Source organism: Micropterus dolomieu, linkage group LG21, assembly GCF_021292245.1.
Source record: "Micropterus dolomieu isolate WLL.071019.BEF.003 ecotype Adirondacks linkage group LG21, ASM2129224v1, whole genome shotgun sequence".
In the NCBI taxonomy this organism is placed as follows: domain Eukaryota; kingdom Metazoa; phylum Chordata; class Actinopteri; order Centrarchiformes; family Centrarchidae; genus Micropterus; species Micropterus dolomieu.
In genome coordinates, this window is record NC_060170.1 from 15,462,264 (window position 1) to 15,476,311 (window position 14,048).

Genomic DNA, 14,048 nt, shown 5'->3' on the forward strand with positions numbered 1-14,048 from the left:
CCAAATAAAATACACGATCTCAGTCAAAGTCAGGAGCAGAGACAACATTTTTGTGTAACAGTGTTAGTGCCTTGTTCCCAAATGAGAGATTTTTCAGTGAATGTCTTAATTTTTTTTTACAGCTTTTTCAGTATTGAAAACCTCTCTGTCCAGTGCTGCATATCCTCCTTCTCCAGTTAAGTTCTCCAGTTCACACCATAATTGGAAGGAAGTGGGTTGCCGTGTTCTTCCTGCGGGTTTTCTTCCCTCTCAGTGGCTTCCCGTGGACATTCAGACCCACAAACATCTGCCTCTTCTTGTTCCTCCACTTGGCTGACGCATATGTGTTGTAGCCGTTCTCCTCAATCCGCTCCTTCAGGGTGCAGTCGACACCGAACTCTCTCTGGAAAAACAGTAGGTATCATGTTTTGACATGTGAGTTTAAGGCAAGACGTACATCATTTTTTTTGTGCAATCCATTTTGGTTGCATGTGGTACCTTGTTTATTTGTTTGGCTCCTTAATCTACATTGCATGTTTTGGCTTTGTGTTTCTTGTGTAGAAACTAGTGTGCATTTTGAAAAGTGCACATTTCTCCTTTAGTTCCTATTAAGAAATATAAGTTAAGGAAAAGAAAAATCATGTGTACTGCCCTGGTTGTGATTCACAGTTGATCCAGCAGTTGGAGAAGTGAAGATAAGAACAGGACTTTGATAAGGTCAAAATTACACTATCTCTGTCTCTGGAGCAGCCAGATTGACCCCTGACCCGGATACTAACCGCTCCGTACAGCTCTCCCTTCCTGCTGATAGCCAGATAGTAGTTGCTGTTCAGCCCTTTGATGGCCACCACTCCCACATCCACCGATGTGATTTCCAGAATACCTGGGAATCAGAAAAAGATGGTTGCATCAATGTACGTCAACATTCAGAGTGAGCATAAGAGCTCCTATGTCATTTATGCAAGTAAAATGAATGATCAGATTTTTTTTTTCAGTTCACAGAGACAAATATAAAACTCAGACGACAATGGGAAGGAAAAGTGAAATACTGTTTTCCTGACTCATAGTTGCTGGAGATAAGAGTGTAGAACAATCGACACTCAGCAGTCACAGGTCAAACACTTCAGAGTCTGGATACAGATTGGGATAAATCCACACATTTTCACAGACACTGGGAGTAACTAATGGATAAAAATATATTGCAGGCTTATTTCAGGGCATTTACATGTGGGAACACACAGTGTGGGAATCCTGTGTAAGGTCATTATTTCAGTTATTCTTTGAGCACATTTTCACTTGAGTGATATTATAAAATGACTTTACAACCTACACCTGTGTAGCAGATTCCATCTGAGCAGGCCATTTAGTTTGAAAATTAATAGGTAGATACTTAGGCAGAGATTCTCAGGATGTTTATGTTCTGTTAGGTATTTAGGTTTCCACATCCTAATATAAGTAATTCAGGTTTCTCATAGGCTATTAGACGGGTTAATTTATACCCCAGTTAACAAGGGCAACCTTTTGCCGCAGACATCTGTGGTTATTTGTGTGGTCTGAGTATGAGAGGTCAGAGGGATATAACTAATGTGTCCTTTGACTACAGAACCCACTTGTTTCGTCTTATTCTGATGTGTGTGTGTGTGTGTGTGTGTGTGTGTGTGTGAACCTCCACAGTTCCCATGGCATGTTTGATTTCATGCCTCCCTCCCTGACTTCCTTTCCCCATTTCCTGTGAGCTGTCGTTATTTTATCTCGATAAGTACACATATGTGTACGCACACACATTCAGACACACACTCCAGCGTGGGGGTGTGAACTACAGAGAGTCGACGACATCCTTTGATCAGATCAGCAGCCCCTCCTCTGTTCGATGACTGTTTGTGTGGCAGCCTGCTCTACTGTCAGACCCACTCTCCGGTGGGTGGGGGGCCTCTGAAGCGGCCCACCTCATACATGAGTGGACAGCTGAGGATGCAGGTGTGCCCCCAAAGAACAATCCCTCTCTTAAAAGTACAGCAGCTTCTCTCCTCGTCCGTGAGGTCTTGACTGTATCAGTTTCTAGTTCAAACAGTGCCACCTCGGGGCAGTGAGGTCTGAAGTGGCAAGGCGATGGTGGGGACTGTGACACAACGGCCATTGAAGATCTGAGAGGAGCTGATTTCTGTATGGGATCAGGTGTCAGGTACGGAGTGAGGATGTAAGACAATCTATGGCAGTCTCTGGCTGCTCTGTAAACATGGGAGGGATGAAAGGAAGGAGAACAGAGGAGGATAGAGGAGCCATGACAGTGAGACTGGGGGTGGAGTGAGGATTAGTAAGGCTGTAATGATCACTGATCAAAGTCAGCCACCGGAGGCAGAGGCGAGACAGGTTGTATACACACACACACACACACACACACACACACACACACACACACATACACACACGCACAGTTAATATTGTAGCAGGTGAATGTGCACTTGCACACAACTTGCACACTCAACCTGGCTGTGAAACTACAAAATCTGTTTGCTGGTGAATGCTTACTTGGGCCCTTAGTTGAGCTATTGGCTGTGAGTATGGGAAAATACCATAACTAAAACCATGCTCTTCCTCCAGATTACAATATTAAGCTGTAAATGTGACAACAATGCTTTGTGTGAGGTAAATTTTTGAAGCCACAAATGTGAAACCAGAATCAGAATCAGCTTTGTTGCCAAGCAGGTTTACACTAACAAGGACGTAGCCTAAAGCCAGCCAGGTTCAGCTGTGTACGGAGACAGCAGTTTTTCTTTAGTATGCTTTTTCTTAATGTGTGGCTTATTTGATACGCTCTGTTTGGAGTTACAGCAGTAAATGGTGCGTTGGTTGTGGAATGGAGGCACACAATGCCAGTGTGAATTAAAGGTGGTTTTTCCACAGTGGGATGCCAAAAAACCATGTGCTTTGCAGCTTGTATTGTTATTCATTCTCACTCTTACTTTGCTCCATTTAAAGTTAATGTTTGGGGCCTGCACAAAGTAACATTAGAACGGATAAATAAAATCTTTTTTCTTAAATCCAAATTTTGATTGGTGCCATTCCCACACAGAAAAATGGTGTGGAGTGAGGCGTAAATCAGGATATATAGTAATAACACTTGATAAGGACCACACTGAGTGTATTTACATTGAAGGGATATCCATCCTCTTCCCCACCTCAGAGAAAAGCTACACATGTCTCCTCAAACCTCCATAAGAGCAACATTTGCACGCACGCACACACACATAGGATCCTGACAGGCTCACCCACACCATCACAGCTGTGGATAATTAACCAAACCTCTTTTACCACCAAGTTTTTACCTTTACTTAGCAATATTTCACTTGTCACTCAGAGCTACTAGTTTTCTATAAATTTAAGAGGACTCAGCTGTGAATCACAGATATTTTAATTACATGCTCAGGCCATGCAGATAGCTACTTAGCTGACTTCAACATAATCTCCCTCCCTTTCTCTCTGCCTCTCTGTAACCTCAGCACAGGCTCCCAGCGGGTTGGAAAGCCATGTGGGACAGTTTTGCGCTGGCATCCCCATAAATCTGTGGGAGGCTGGATACTGGCTCTTTAACAGACAGTGAGCCGAGTCCTCGCAGGGCCACAGGCAGCACCCAAAAGCCAAAGCCTCCGCATCCCATACACCTCTTACACAAAGCATGAGAAATGTATGCATTCATGTGTCGTGAAAATTTGCCTTGCCATTTCTGGCTCAGGAAAATGCACGTCGTCCTCCACTCATCCAGAAAAAATGTGATATTTTGTCACTTCAAGGGACCCATCGAGGGTCTACAAAGGACATCAGCCCTGGGATCATGTCTAGCCCCAGGGGCCAGAGCAGACTGAAGCTGCTGTTGTGTAGTATCCTTTACTGTGAGAACCTGATATGAGGGCACATAATCCACACACAGTGTCTCCAGACCCCCTCAGGACACAGCTTTTTTGATGGCACCACCACTGATACCGAAGACGCACGCTTTGATGTGGCCACAATGATGTTCTGCCATGTCATTCATGAACTTGTACGACTAGAGAGTCCCCTGTGCAGTGCTCCCTTTCACCTCCTCCCACAGTGCTCAACCTGCACTAACTCAACCTGACTCTTGAAAAAGGCAACACACTCCTAAACGTTGTGAGTCCATAAAACAATGAAGACAGAGGGGTGAATCATCTTCCAAACATACATAAAGTTTAGGGTGAATTCACTCACCACTGTGATGACCAACTGAGTCAGACTTCCTTACACCACTTCAGTTTTACAACTTAAAAGGAACCACTACCAAAGGTGACAGTTGAAGGATTACGATGTAATAAAGTCAGGAAATAAAGTTGCCTCTGTCATGAACATCTCAAAACAAACATCTCCCATGACATTCTGCTTCCCCGTGCCATTTCCCCTCAGTCACTTTGATTGAATGTGTGGTTTAGCTCTCCCAAGAGGAAGGTTAAAACGTTCCATATATACTCCCTACGGGGTAGGTGGAGAAAGATGGAGAAAACAAGCATGTGGCAGGGAAGCGATGTATGTGCGAGTGGGTAATAAGCAAGCACATGTGGTGCTGGTGGCTGCTATATGATCACACACCCACTGGAGCATGTGAGTGCTCTCTGGCTGATAGGCACACACATGTTGCTCGGCTGGGAGACTGATGAGAATGCTATTTTACTGACTGATATGCAGAAATATACAACAGGTAATCACTTTAAAAATGTGTTTCTCTGAGCAAGCATGTCAAACTGCTTTAAACAAATGTCTGATCTGTCACCGAGGGTATGTAATTTGCTTGACACTGGCTGGCAAGACGGGCAATCTGAGTGGGAGAGTGAGAGAGACACAGACAAAGAGAGGCAGAAAGACTCTAAAAGCATCAATGAAACTGACATCCATATCCTCCACTCGCTCCCCCAAAGCCATGTTCTTCTGTTGTTGTTATCAGTGCTGTTTACCCTGGGCTGTGAAGACTGCCTGATAATGGCCGGGTTATCTGCCCCTGGTCCTTTTTAAGCCATCTGAGAGCTACCATCATTGTGTTGAGTGTTTGGACAGGAGAGATATCAGTGGGATGTCTGGTTTAAAACAAAAAGACGACTCTAATCGGGGATTGCTTCATTCAAATGACCAACTAACGGACAGGCTGGCGGTCTCTTGAAATGAACAAAGAACTGTTTTTAAAGAAATTTAAATTCAATGTTTATGCCAATTTGTATGTTTACATATCCAATTTATACATTTGTGTGGGTATTATGTGACATTTTTTTGGGTAAGACAAGAATTTTTCTCAAAGAATACTTTTTTTTTTCTCAAATTACAAATAACCGAAAATTTAAAATGCCTAGAAATCAAAACAAGGTCAGAAGTTTTGGTTGCAGAGGTTAAAAGCCTTGATTTTACATTGATCCTTGGTTCGGGCCACTTTTAAGTTTTGCAGCCACCACAGAGACTCAGATCATCTTCGGGGTCTGATTCCTTTTTGTGGTCTATTTTTGTGCATTAATTTATTCAGTGAGTTACTTACTGAGGGGGTCATCCTTGCTCTTGGTCCCATTGACCTTTCCATTCTTATCGATCCTCAGGAAAAACTTCTGGAAAGAGAACAGCTTCCTCTTACGGATGTCCCCTTGGAGATGATTGTAGCTGCGCACATGCCTACCCTGCGATCCCCCAGTCCCACCCAGTGGGCCCCCAGTGGCCCTGGACCTAGAGACAAACTCAGTCTCCGAAATGTTCAGTGGGACCCTCAGAGTTCGTGGGTTGGCGAGCCTCAGTCTGTCTCTGCTCAGCTGATGGCAGGCTGCCCCAGGTAAGAATGAGAAAACCACAAGGGCAACCAGGAGAGGCAAAGACAGGGAGGAAAGCAGTGATGGCCTTAGTCTGGAGCTGGTCCCAGAACCAAAACGAGCCCCTAACCCAGCCCTGGAGAAGGACGAGGCAGAGGCAGCCTTACTCCTTCCAGCAGCCCATCTGATCATGGTAGTGTGCTGTGTGGAGGACTAGAGGCAACCTCAGAGCCTGGGACATGCTGCTGGGGGCGAGGATAGGCTGGGAGGGCAGGGAGGAGAACCCTCCACAGTCCAGACTGGGCGAGATGGTCCCAGTGCAAAGTCCAAATTATTTAGCATCTACATGAAATTCTTCAATATCTAGAATTATTTTTGATAGTGTGATGACTGTTCAGTAAGTCACTGTGTTTCACGCTGATATTCCACTGACCTCTCTTCTCCTTGTGGAAGGGTTTCAGGCTGATGATCAGAAAGTCTGCAGTCCAAGGTTGTTTTGGAAAAAAAAATCAGTCTGAATGAACAAAGATTACATAAAAACAATCCACCAATTAGTGTGTGTATTCCAGTAATAAACCCGTTTTTTTTTCACATTCCTTCTGTTTTCTAATTCTTTCTAAATAGTTTGTGAAATTTTGACTGTTATTGTTGGCTGCTCCAGTAAGACGCTTTAATTTCCAGGCAGTTGCTCAATTTAAGTAAAAAAAATAAAAATAAATAAGTAAAGGAGAAAACAATCTTAAAATTTACTGATGTCCAGTTAGAAAGTTTGCCATGTGTAAAATTCCTTAATTCCAGCGAAATAAAAAAAAAGTGCACCACAAAATCTACCTGTCCAACAGCCGCTAAACTTCACATGTGCAGGAAAGCATTTTCAGATTCCACTCTGAGGAGTAAACAGGATTCAAGACTTAAGACTTAAAGAGGAACGTTGGTAAATCCATGCGGATATCAGATAATCATCTGTCTTCTTCTGTTGCTCCTCTCGCTCTCTTCTCATATCTCTCTCTCTCTCTCTCTACCCCTAAAAGACTCCACCTTCACACAGCATCTAGGTAACGGTCTGGGGAGGTCTTTCTGTCCGTCTCAGGGTTGAGTCAGAGTTGTCCGCCTCCTGTTCGTCGTCCTTGATGAGTCCTGGTGATCACAGAAAATGACTGTGTGTTGTGTTGTGTGTAGCTGTGTGACTCTGTTAGTTATTTGATCCCTCCCTATTTTTCTCCACTTCCCCTCTCACATATGGGAGCAAGTACTGCTCTGCATGTGTGTGTGTGGGTATGTGTGTGTGTGCATGCTTACATACAAGCAAATCTAACTTATGAGAGTGGGTGCAGAGGTGATGGCAGGGTTTATCTAAATAGATGCAGCAGAACAAGAACAAGCAGTGGGGTAGTATTGGATCAATCGCTATGGTCTTGTTTTTACTGTGTATGGTTGCAAAAGAACGGGGTCCAGTTGTATTTTTCACTCAGTAGATTACTTTTTGTCAGCCAGTACATCCATGTGCCTATATGGTTGAGCGTTAAAGTGTCACAAAAATGAAATGGACTTATTACTCATTAAGATGTGACAATCTGACAAGTGGTCATCCTCCTGTGTCTCTTCAGATAAAAATCATATTACGTTACTATTGCCGGTTCCAGTCTGGATGCTGGCTTATCACGACCATCTTGCTAAGGCCTCTCTCTTTCCCTCAAGGCACTTTATCGTAGTGTGTTATCTCTCCTGCAGCGCTGTAATGCAATGAAGGTCTCCAGTTTCACTCACCAGACCCCTGCCTCCCTCTGTGACTCAGGTGTCTGAGTGGCCCTCAGCCAACGACACTGACTTTTACAAATGCATCATTTGCTCGTCAAGGCAAGGCAGGCACAGGATGGAAAATATCATAGTGAATGTGCAAAATATTAGTCACTGTTCTCTTGGAGTACACTCATGAGGCAAATCCAGATGAAAAAACATGATCTCTCATTGATTTTTCCTGTTAAATCAACACAGATTACACATGAGGAGGTGTAGAGAAGCTGTTTGTTGAAGTTGAAACAGTTTGAAAAACACAGGGATAGTGCAATAGTACCAGTGAGAAAGTTTTTAACAATCCACTACGATAAACAAAACTTGTGCTGGCAGTCTTATCTATTCACCCTGATCTTTGTGTCTTTAGTACCAGGGTCTGTCCTGTTCCTTTCCTTTCCTTAAGTCCTAGATTTTAGTGCCTGCTTTAATGTCTGTCAACGATCTACGGCCAGAGCAGCAGTCTGGTCTTAACTCTGTATCTGGGGATACAAACAAAGTAATCTTATCAGCGCTTCCTTTGTGGTGTCCCTTCCCACTGTGATAACCCGAGTCAGTGCAGGGGAAACAGAGCTGGGAGGAGCAAGCATCATTTACAGTATAGTGATTATTGTAGCAGCAATAATAGTGGAGCAATGTTTTTTTTCCAGATTTATTTGCATCGCTTAAAATGGCCTCCTCCTAACCTAAATGATATTGAACTTGTCCACTATGAGTTCTTTAATTTAAATTTGATGGTGGTGAAAAGTAGCCTAAGAAGGTACATTTACTCATGTCCGGTACTTAAATACAATTTTGCGGCGCTTGTACTTTACTTGAGTATTTCCATTTAATGCTGCACTTTTAATTTAACTAAATCTATTGGATAGCTTATTGCTACTTTGCAGATTTAGGTTAATAATAAAAAATATAAATCAACTCATAAATGATGATATATTATTATAGGTTAAGCTATCCAGCGGTTTATAAAGTAATTAAATTAGCTCCACCTTTACCAGCTGCAACATTAAACACATTCATTTATTACTATTATAATTCAGTAATATTTTAAATATGGTTCTGAAACAGGCCATTGATTCGACATAATGAGAACTTTATTTAAGTTTTGTATTTCTAATTCATCTTCCACCACTGAAATTTGAAGGTAGATATCTTCAACTTCATTTAAAGGTTTATAACTTCTTCTTTAATGTGTTGTGATTAAATAAGAACAATATGGGTTTTTCTTTTCTAATTTGACACATGACAGTCTGCAATTTGTTTGCAACCTTGTACTGTAAAAAATGCTAAACACAGTAGTACCAAATTCACAGATTTCCATTTTAAGTCATGTTATATAATTATTTTTCTTGTTTAAAAAAACTTCAACCAATTTCCGTTGCACTTTTTAAAGTAATTTAAGTGGCAAATCTTGAAATAAATTATAGTGTCCCCCAGAGGAAAGAAAGTCCATGAAATCATATTTTGGGATAAATACTAGATTAAATACCTTGTTATGAAATTTTGCAAACTGCATCCTTGCTAAGTATTATTTGCTCACTGGACAGTTAAATCCTAAAGCACAATACTTACCATAAGCAGGTGGAGAGCTGAAGCACAGTGTGGTAAACTTCAGGAATGCATTTTGAAATTATTTCACATTCACAGCTCATCTGTTCTGGCCACTGACACAGTGATGTCCTCTGCAGGTGCCTCAGAGGGATGTAGGCCTGCAATGATGCTGACAGACTCACAAGATTTGCAGGATTTCTTCAGAAGCCAAGGAGCAAATTCTTTGTAAACGAAGCCCTGCGTGTGTGCAATATAAGTGAGATTTGCAGGGTCTGGAGATAGTCTCATCTCCCTCCCTGCTTTACAACGTTAGCATTTAGTGTATCTTTATAGATCTAGCTCCCTGAATTGCATTTCAAAGTTCAAAACAATAGGCAATAGAACAGACAAATGTGCTTCTGATCCCTCCCTACAGGCTGTGGCTCTAGCTGGGTTTGTATGCTATTCTCAAAAACATAATTATAATAAAGGCAATGAAAAGTCATGTGCCGGAAATTTATAAGTGTCAGTGGAGATTTGATTTCACACAGTGCCAATTGCCAAAAAGAAAAATGAATCAAGGTGAAACACACATGGAAATATTCCTTTTATTCCTTTTAGTTTGTAATGTAAGTGAGTTTCACAAAAGCAAACTCTTGTTTTTCCCTATTTGGCAAAAATAATAAAAGCCTTCAGATGTTGTTTGTATTGCACTACTACAAGTTAGGAACATGGAAAAACAAACGGACAAACATTCGATCATTGGTGAACTTTTCAGGACAGTTTTAGAAGAATCAGTGTTGCTATTAGTAAAGATATCACCATGTGGGAGCAAGATGGACATCTCCAAACAATGCTAGTTGCTTGTAGAAAAATTTGGTTAAGGCAAAAGTTGGGGTGAAGCACGAAGACTTATTGGAGGCAACTTACTAAAGCCACTGGTATTTGTATTATTTATTTATTCAATAGATTTATGCATTTGTTAAAATATTTTATTTTTGAATGTTTGATCATTATTTAAAATTCTTGCTGTATTTTATTGTGTTATATTTTGTGCGCGCCTGTAAGGCACCTTGTAACCGTGGTAATAAAAGGCACTATAGAAATCAAGTTTACTGATCTCTTGTCAATGCTGTTGTACGACGTCACAGAAACAAAACAACCATTTTTGGTCAAATTACAGATGGTAATTGGTGAGCCCCCCTCTTTTTACTTTGACAGCGTACATTCTTTGGTGATCTATCACAAAACCTACCAACTGTGATTTCTGTTGACGAAGTTTGGGTTTCTCTGGCTGTCATTACTTTCGCTTCCTGTAAAGTCATGATGGCATCGTTGGTCATGCTAACTAGGCTTGTTAGTTCTTTTTAAACTGCTGCTGCCTGCCAGCATAAAATGGATCACTTCCTCTGTGTCATGATTTTATTTCCTTGATAAAGACTTGCTTGACCCCAAATGTTTAAAGTAAAGGACAATAGCAAGTGTTGGATTGTTACTGAAACTTTTATTCTGACAGCAGGTATTTTGCAAGCAGAATCTCACATTTGAAGCTCTCGTTTAAAGGTACAATGTGTAAGAGCTGGGACTCCTGTTCATAATCTGAGTCTGCGGACAGCGAAGACACTGCGGTCAGGAGAGGTATCGAGCGGATAGTGGAGCTAGAGGAAGCTCTGGCATCAGAAAGGCAGCGACAGCAAGAATATCTACATTCTGTGAATTAAAGGTTTATCTTGACCAAACCAGAGTTGGTGATTGTTGGAACAGTGTAAACACTAACCCACAACTGTCGGGGTCAGTTTTATTTTGTTACTGTCGAGTTTGAATGAAACGTGTTTTAGATGAGTTTACAAAGCAATTAGTTCGGTGAAAGAGAGAGACTTGAATTCAGAAAGTGCAAGGTTGTATTTTTCTGTTTGATAAGGAAACTAGACTAAGTGTAAGAATATTTCCTTTTCTGACATTTTCTTTGTTTCCTTTGTCTATTTGGTAGAAAAAGAAAAAGCTAAGAGAGCTTGGGTAACATAGCAAACTCGCCACTCCCACATATCTCTCAGCTGAACTAACAGTAGTGATATACCATTGATAATGTTAGTTGAAATTTTGATTCTGACCATATCTTACACAGAATACGTAAGTGTAGCATACCAAGTGAATACATATCCAATTTAGTTTTGATTTGTTTGCTTAATCCTGATCCTTGTGGCAGCAGGTGGATGCAGCCCTGAGTGCCATGCAATCTGTCTGCTCCACATACGGTATTAGCAAGTTGAACTGTGGATATTCAACTTATTCATGTGTCTCTTATTTAACTTGACCTCATTGTAAGTATATTGGCCCCTCCCGTTTGGTACACTATTATTAAGCAGATGTTTTACAAAGAAAAGCACCTCACTCTGAGTTACTTAAACTCAAATCCATATGTGGTCTATGAGGGAGTCAAACGTGCTAGTCACAAACAACCAAACTGACCTATGGGAACCATGTGTGAGTCTGTCTGCATTCCCTGGGGCCCGCAGTGTGTGTACTGGGTCAGAGGAGGCCAAGGCTTTAATAAAGGAACAGGCCTGGTACAAGGATGCCAGTGCGACTGCCGGGGGACATGCAACCTGATGGGGTCCAGATGAGAGCCACCAGACTGGACTTCTTTCTCCAAACCAACAGCCGGTCGGTGCATGGATTACGTTTCACTGCCTTCTTCCTTGAACCTCTCTCTGGGTTTACTCTGGGATTTGAGGGGTAAACTGTCAGATTAAAGTAACATTCTCCTTTAATGGTACTTTAAAGCTTTTCATAGATCAAAGAACATTGTGTTATCTCATGTTCCGAGACATCACTTGTAAACATGTGCTCGGCTCATACTGGAGGCCTCTTTTTTCTGTTGGTCATCAAATGTAAATATTTAATATGTTCCTGGCCGTCGTGTTGGTGGTGTCTGGTAACCTACAAGATGAGGTTGCTGTTTCCTGCTTTTTGGTGATCAATAGATGTTTGTCGTGTTATCTTCCCCATCCTGAACAAGTACTTACATCATCCACCTCTGCTGAGTGTCAGTTTCAGCAGGGCGGATGAATTTACTTACAGGTCAAACACTGGATCAGCTGATCCGCAATGAACTGTCCTCTGTCTTTCTCAGGGCTATATGAGGTGACAATGCATAAAATTTGCAAAATAACTTTAATTAACTAAAATTTACCATAATGAGTATAATGGCAGCCAATATGACGATATGAAAGAATATACATTTGTTGACCATCAGAAATGTTGCCATACTGTTAATAACATGGCAGCTGTCCCTTTAACAGCTTTTGGTGTATTAGGCATTGCAAGCAAAGCGGCAACTAAATGAGCGGGACTGCTTTATGGCAATAGTGGATTTCTAATAATTTATGCATCAATGTGACCTTGTATTGTCAGGTATTTCATTGTCACTTCTGTCTGCTTGTTTTTTCAATTAAAAATATTTATTGACATCGTAATATAAAATAACATGGTGTAATAAAGGATTGTATCCATATGGCCGACCCCAACCGAACAATTAGTTGTAGCGATAATTAAAAATATATCAAAATGCATCATGGATTGTAATAATCAGATGAAACTAGTAATGTTATATATTATAAATTGTTTATTTGACCACAAATAAGACTTGCATTGAGCTCTGAAGCTTGACACTTCCTCTTTGCATCCAAAACTCCAATATTTAAGTTATTTAAGTATCTCCTACATTTTCTCTAAGCTCACAGAGCTCAGTTTACACTACAGCAATCTGGTGGTTTGATTTTCTTGAAAGTCCAAGTAGAGTACCTTTTACTCATAAATAACAAAATAGACACTTAAACACAAGCAGCTTATATAATACTGGTTTTGAAACCCAAGTGGAACACATGTCCTCAGTGCTGCAACAGAATACACGCCTGAGAGCAAATCAGTTAGATGAATGTCATATGTTGGCATTTTGTATTTACCACTAACCTGTTGATCAGGCATGCTCTAACCACTATTGTTACAGGTCCTAAAGCCAACATCTGTTTGCTACTGTTGGCACTGTACAGAGAAAATCTAGAAGATCTACCAATAATGAAGTAAACATTTGACAATTGTATCCAAAACCACAATTGTTTGGCTTTAGAATGCTTGTATTGCACAAACTGTTAAAGAGTAATTTTATGGCTTGCCCTTTTTAGAGAACAGTCATCAGCCACTTATGTTGTTTTGAAAACAGCAGAAAGTGAGCTGTGCCACGTCATGACATCAAACTTAGTGATTTTTTGATGAGTAAAGATGACATTATTTTCAAATTTGATTGAACTATTCTTTTATAGAAAATAAGTTAATTTGACTTGCTCATTGACTTTATTTTAGCCTGCTCTGATCTATGTGTACTGTTATCATCCAGGAACATGTCTAGAACACTGGTGGGGAAATTTTAAATCATTAATAAGCAAAGTTTTGTTTAAATTGCCTCACTGCTAAGCCACTGTGAAGACAGAATCCGAGATGTTCTCTGCTAATTTCAGGCATTTCCTGATTTTAAGATTAATCGCTTTTTTCCATTTTGCAGCTCTACAAATTAAGCAACACGTAATGACATAACAGAACGAGAGATGGGATTAGGTAATACAACTGGATTGTGTTTGCTTCGTCATGAACACACACTTCAGGTTTTTAGGACATGATGCTCCACATTGACCCAGTATTATGTTACTCCTTCCATTACTGCTGACTAACTCTTGGTCTCTGGCTTGAATGATAGCAGCAGGGTGAATGGAGCGGGCCAGCGTCCGTTAGTGTCAAGTTATCTGGCACAGAGGAGCCTGGGAAATCTGGGTCATCTGAACCTGATCCCTGAAACAGAGCCTGGTGCTGCTGATTCTGGTGCTACAAGTCCAGCAGCATCTGGCGCTCTCAGGCAAGAATGACCTTGTTGACATGAAAGGTCACAAAGCCGAAGAC

At 41.1% G+C, this 14,048-nt stretch overlaps 1 protein-coding gene across 1 annotated transcript; it reads right to left on the minus strand.

Moving 5' to 3' along the window:
- Nucleotides 1–149: 149 nt before the first annotated feature.
- On the minus strand, nucleotides 150–5,966 carry fgf10b (fibroblast growth factor 10b). Its single transcript, XM_046035647.1, has 3 exons — nucleotides 5,513–5,966; nucleotides 759–862; nucleotides 150–382 (listed from the first exon to the last, which is right to left on the minus strand). Exons 1-3 carry the CDS (start codon nucleotides 5,964–5,966, stop codon nucleotides 191–193), a joined length of 750 nt encoding a protein of 249 aa, XP_045891603.1. The 3' UTR covers nucleotides 150–190.
- Between the last annotated feature and the right edge of the window lie 8,082 nt (nucleotides 5,967–14,048).

Bases quoted from the DNA above. Each gene is read 5' to 3' on its own strand.
- fgf10b (XM_046035647.1), bottom strand. From the start codon at position 5,966: ATGATCAGATGGGCTGCTGGAAGGAGTAAGGCTGCCTCTGCCTCGTCC. The intron at 863-5,512 runs GTAAGTAACTCA...TCTGATTCCCAG, and splicing joins GAGCAAGGATGACCCCCTCA to GTATTCTGGAAATCACATCG. The intron at 383-758 runs GTTAGTATCCGG...CTGTTTTTCCAG, and splicing joins AGGGAGAGCTGTACGGAGCG to AGAGAGTTCGGTGTCGACTG.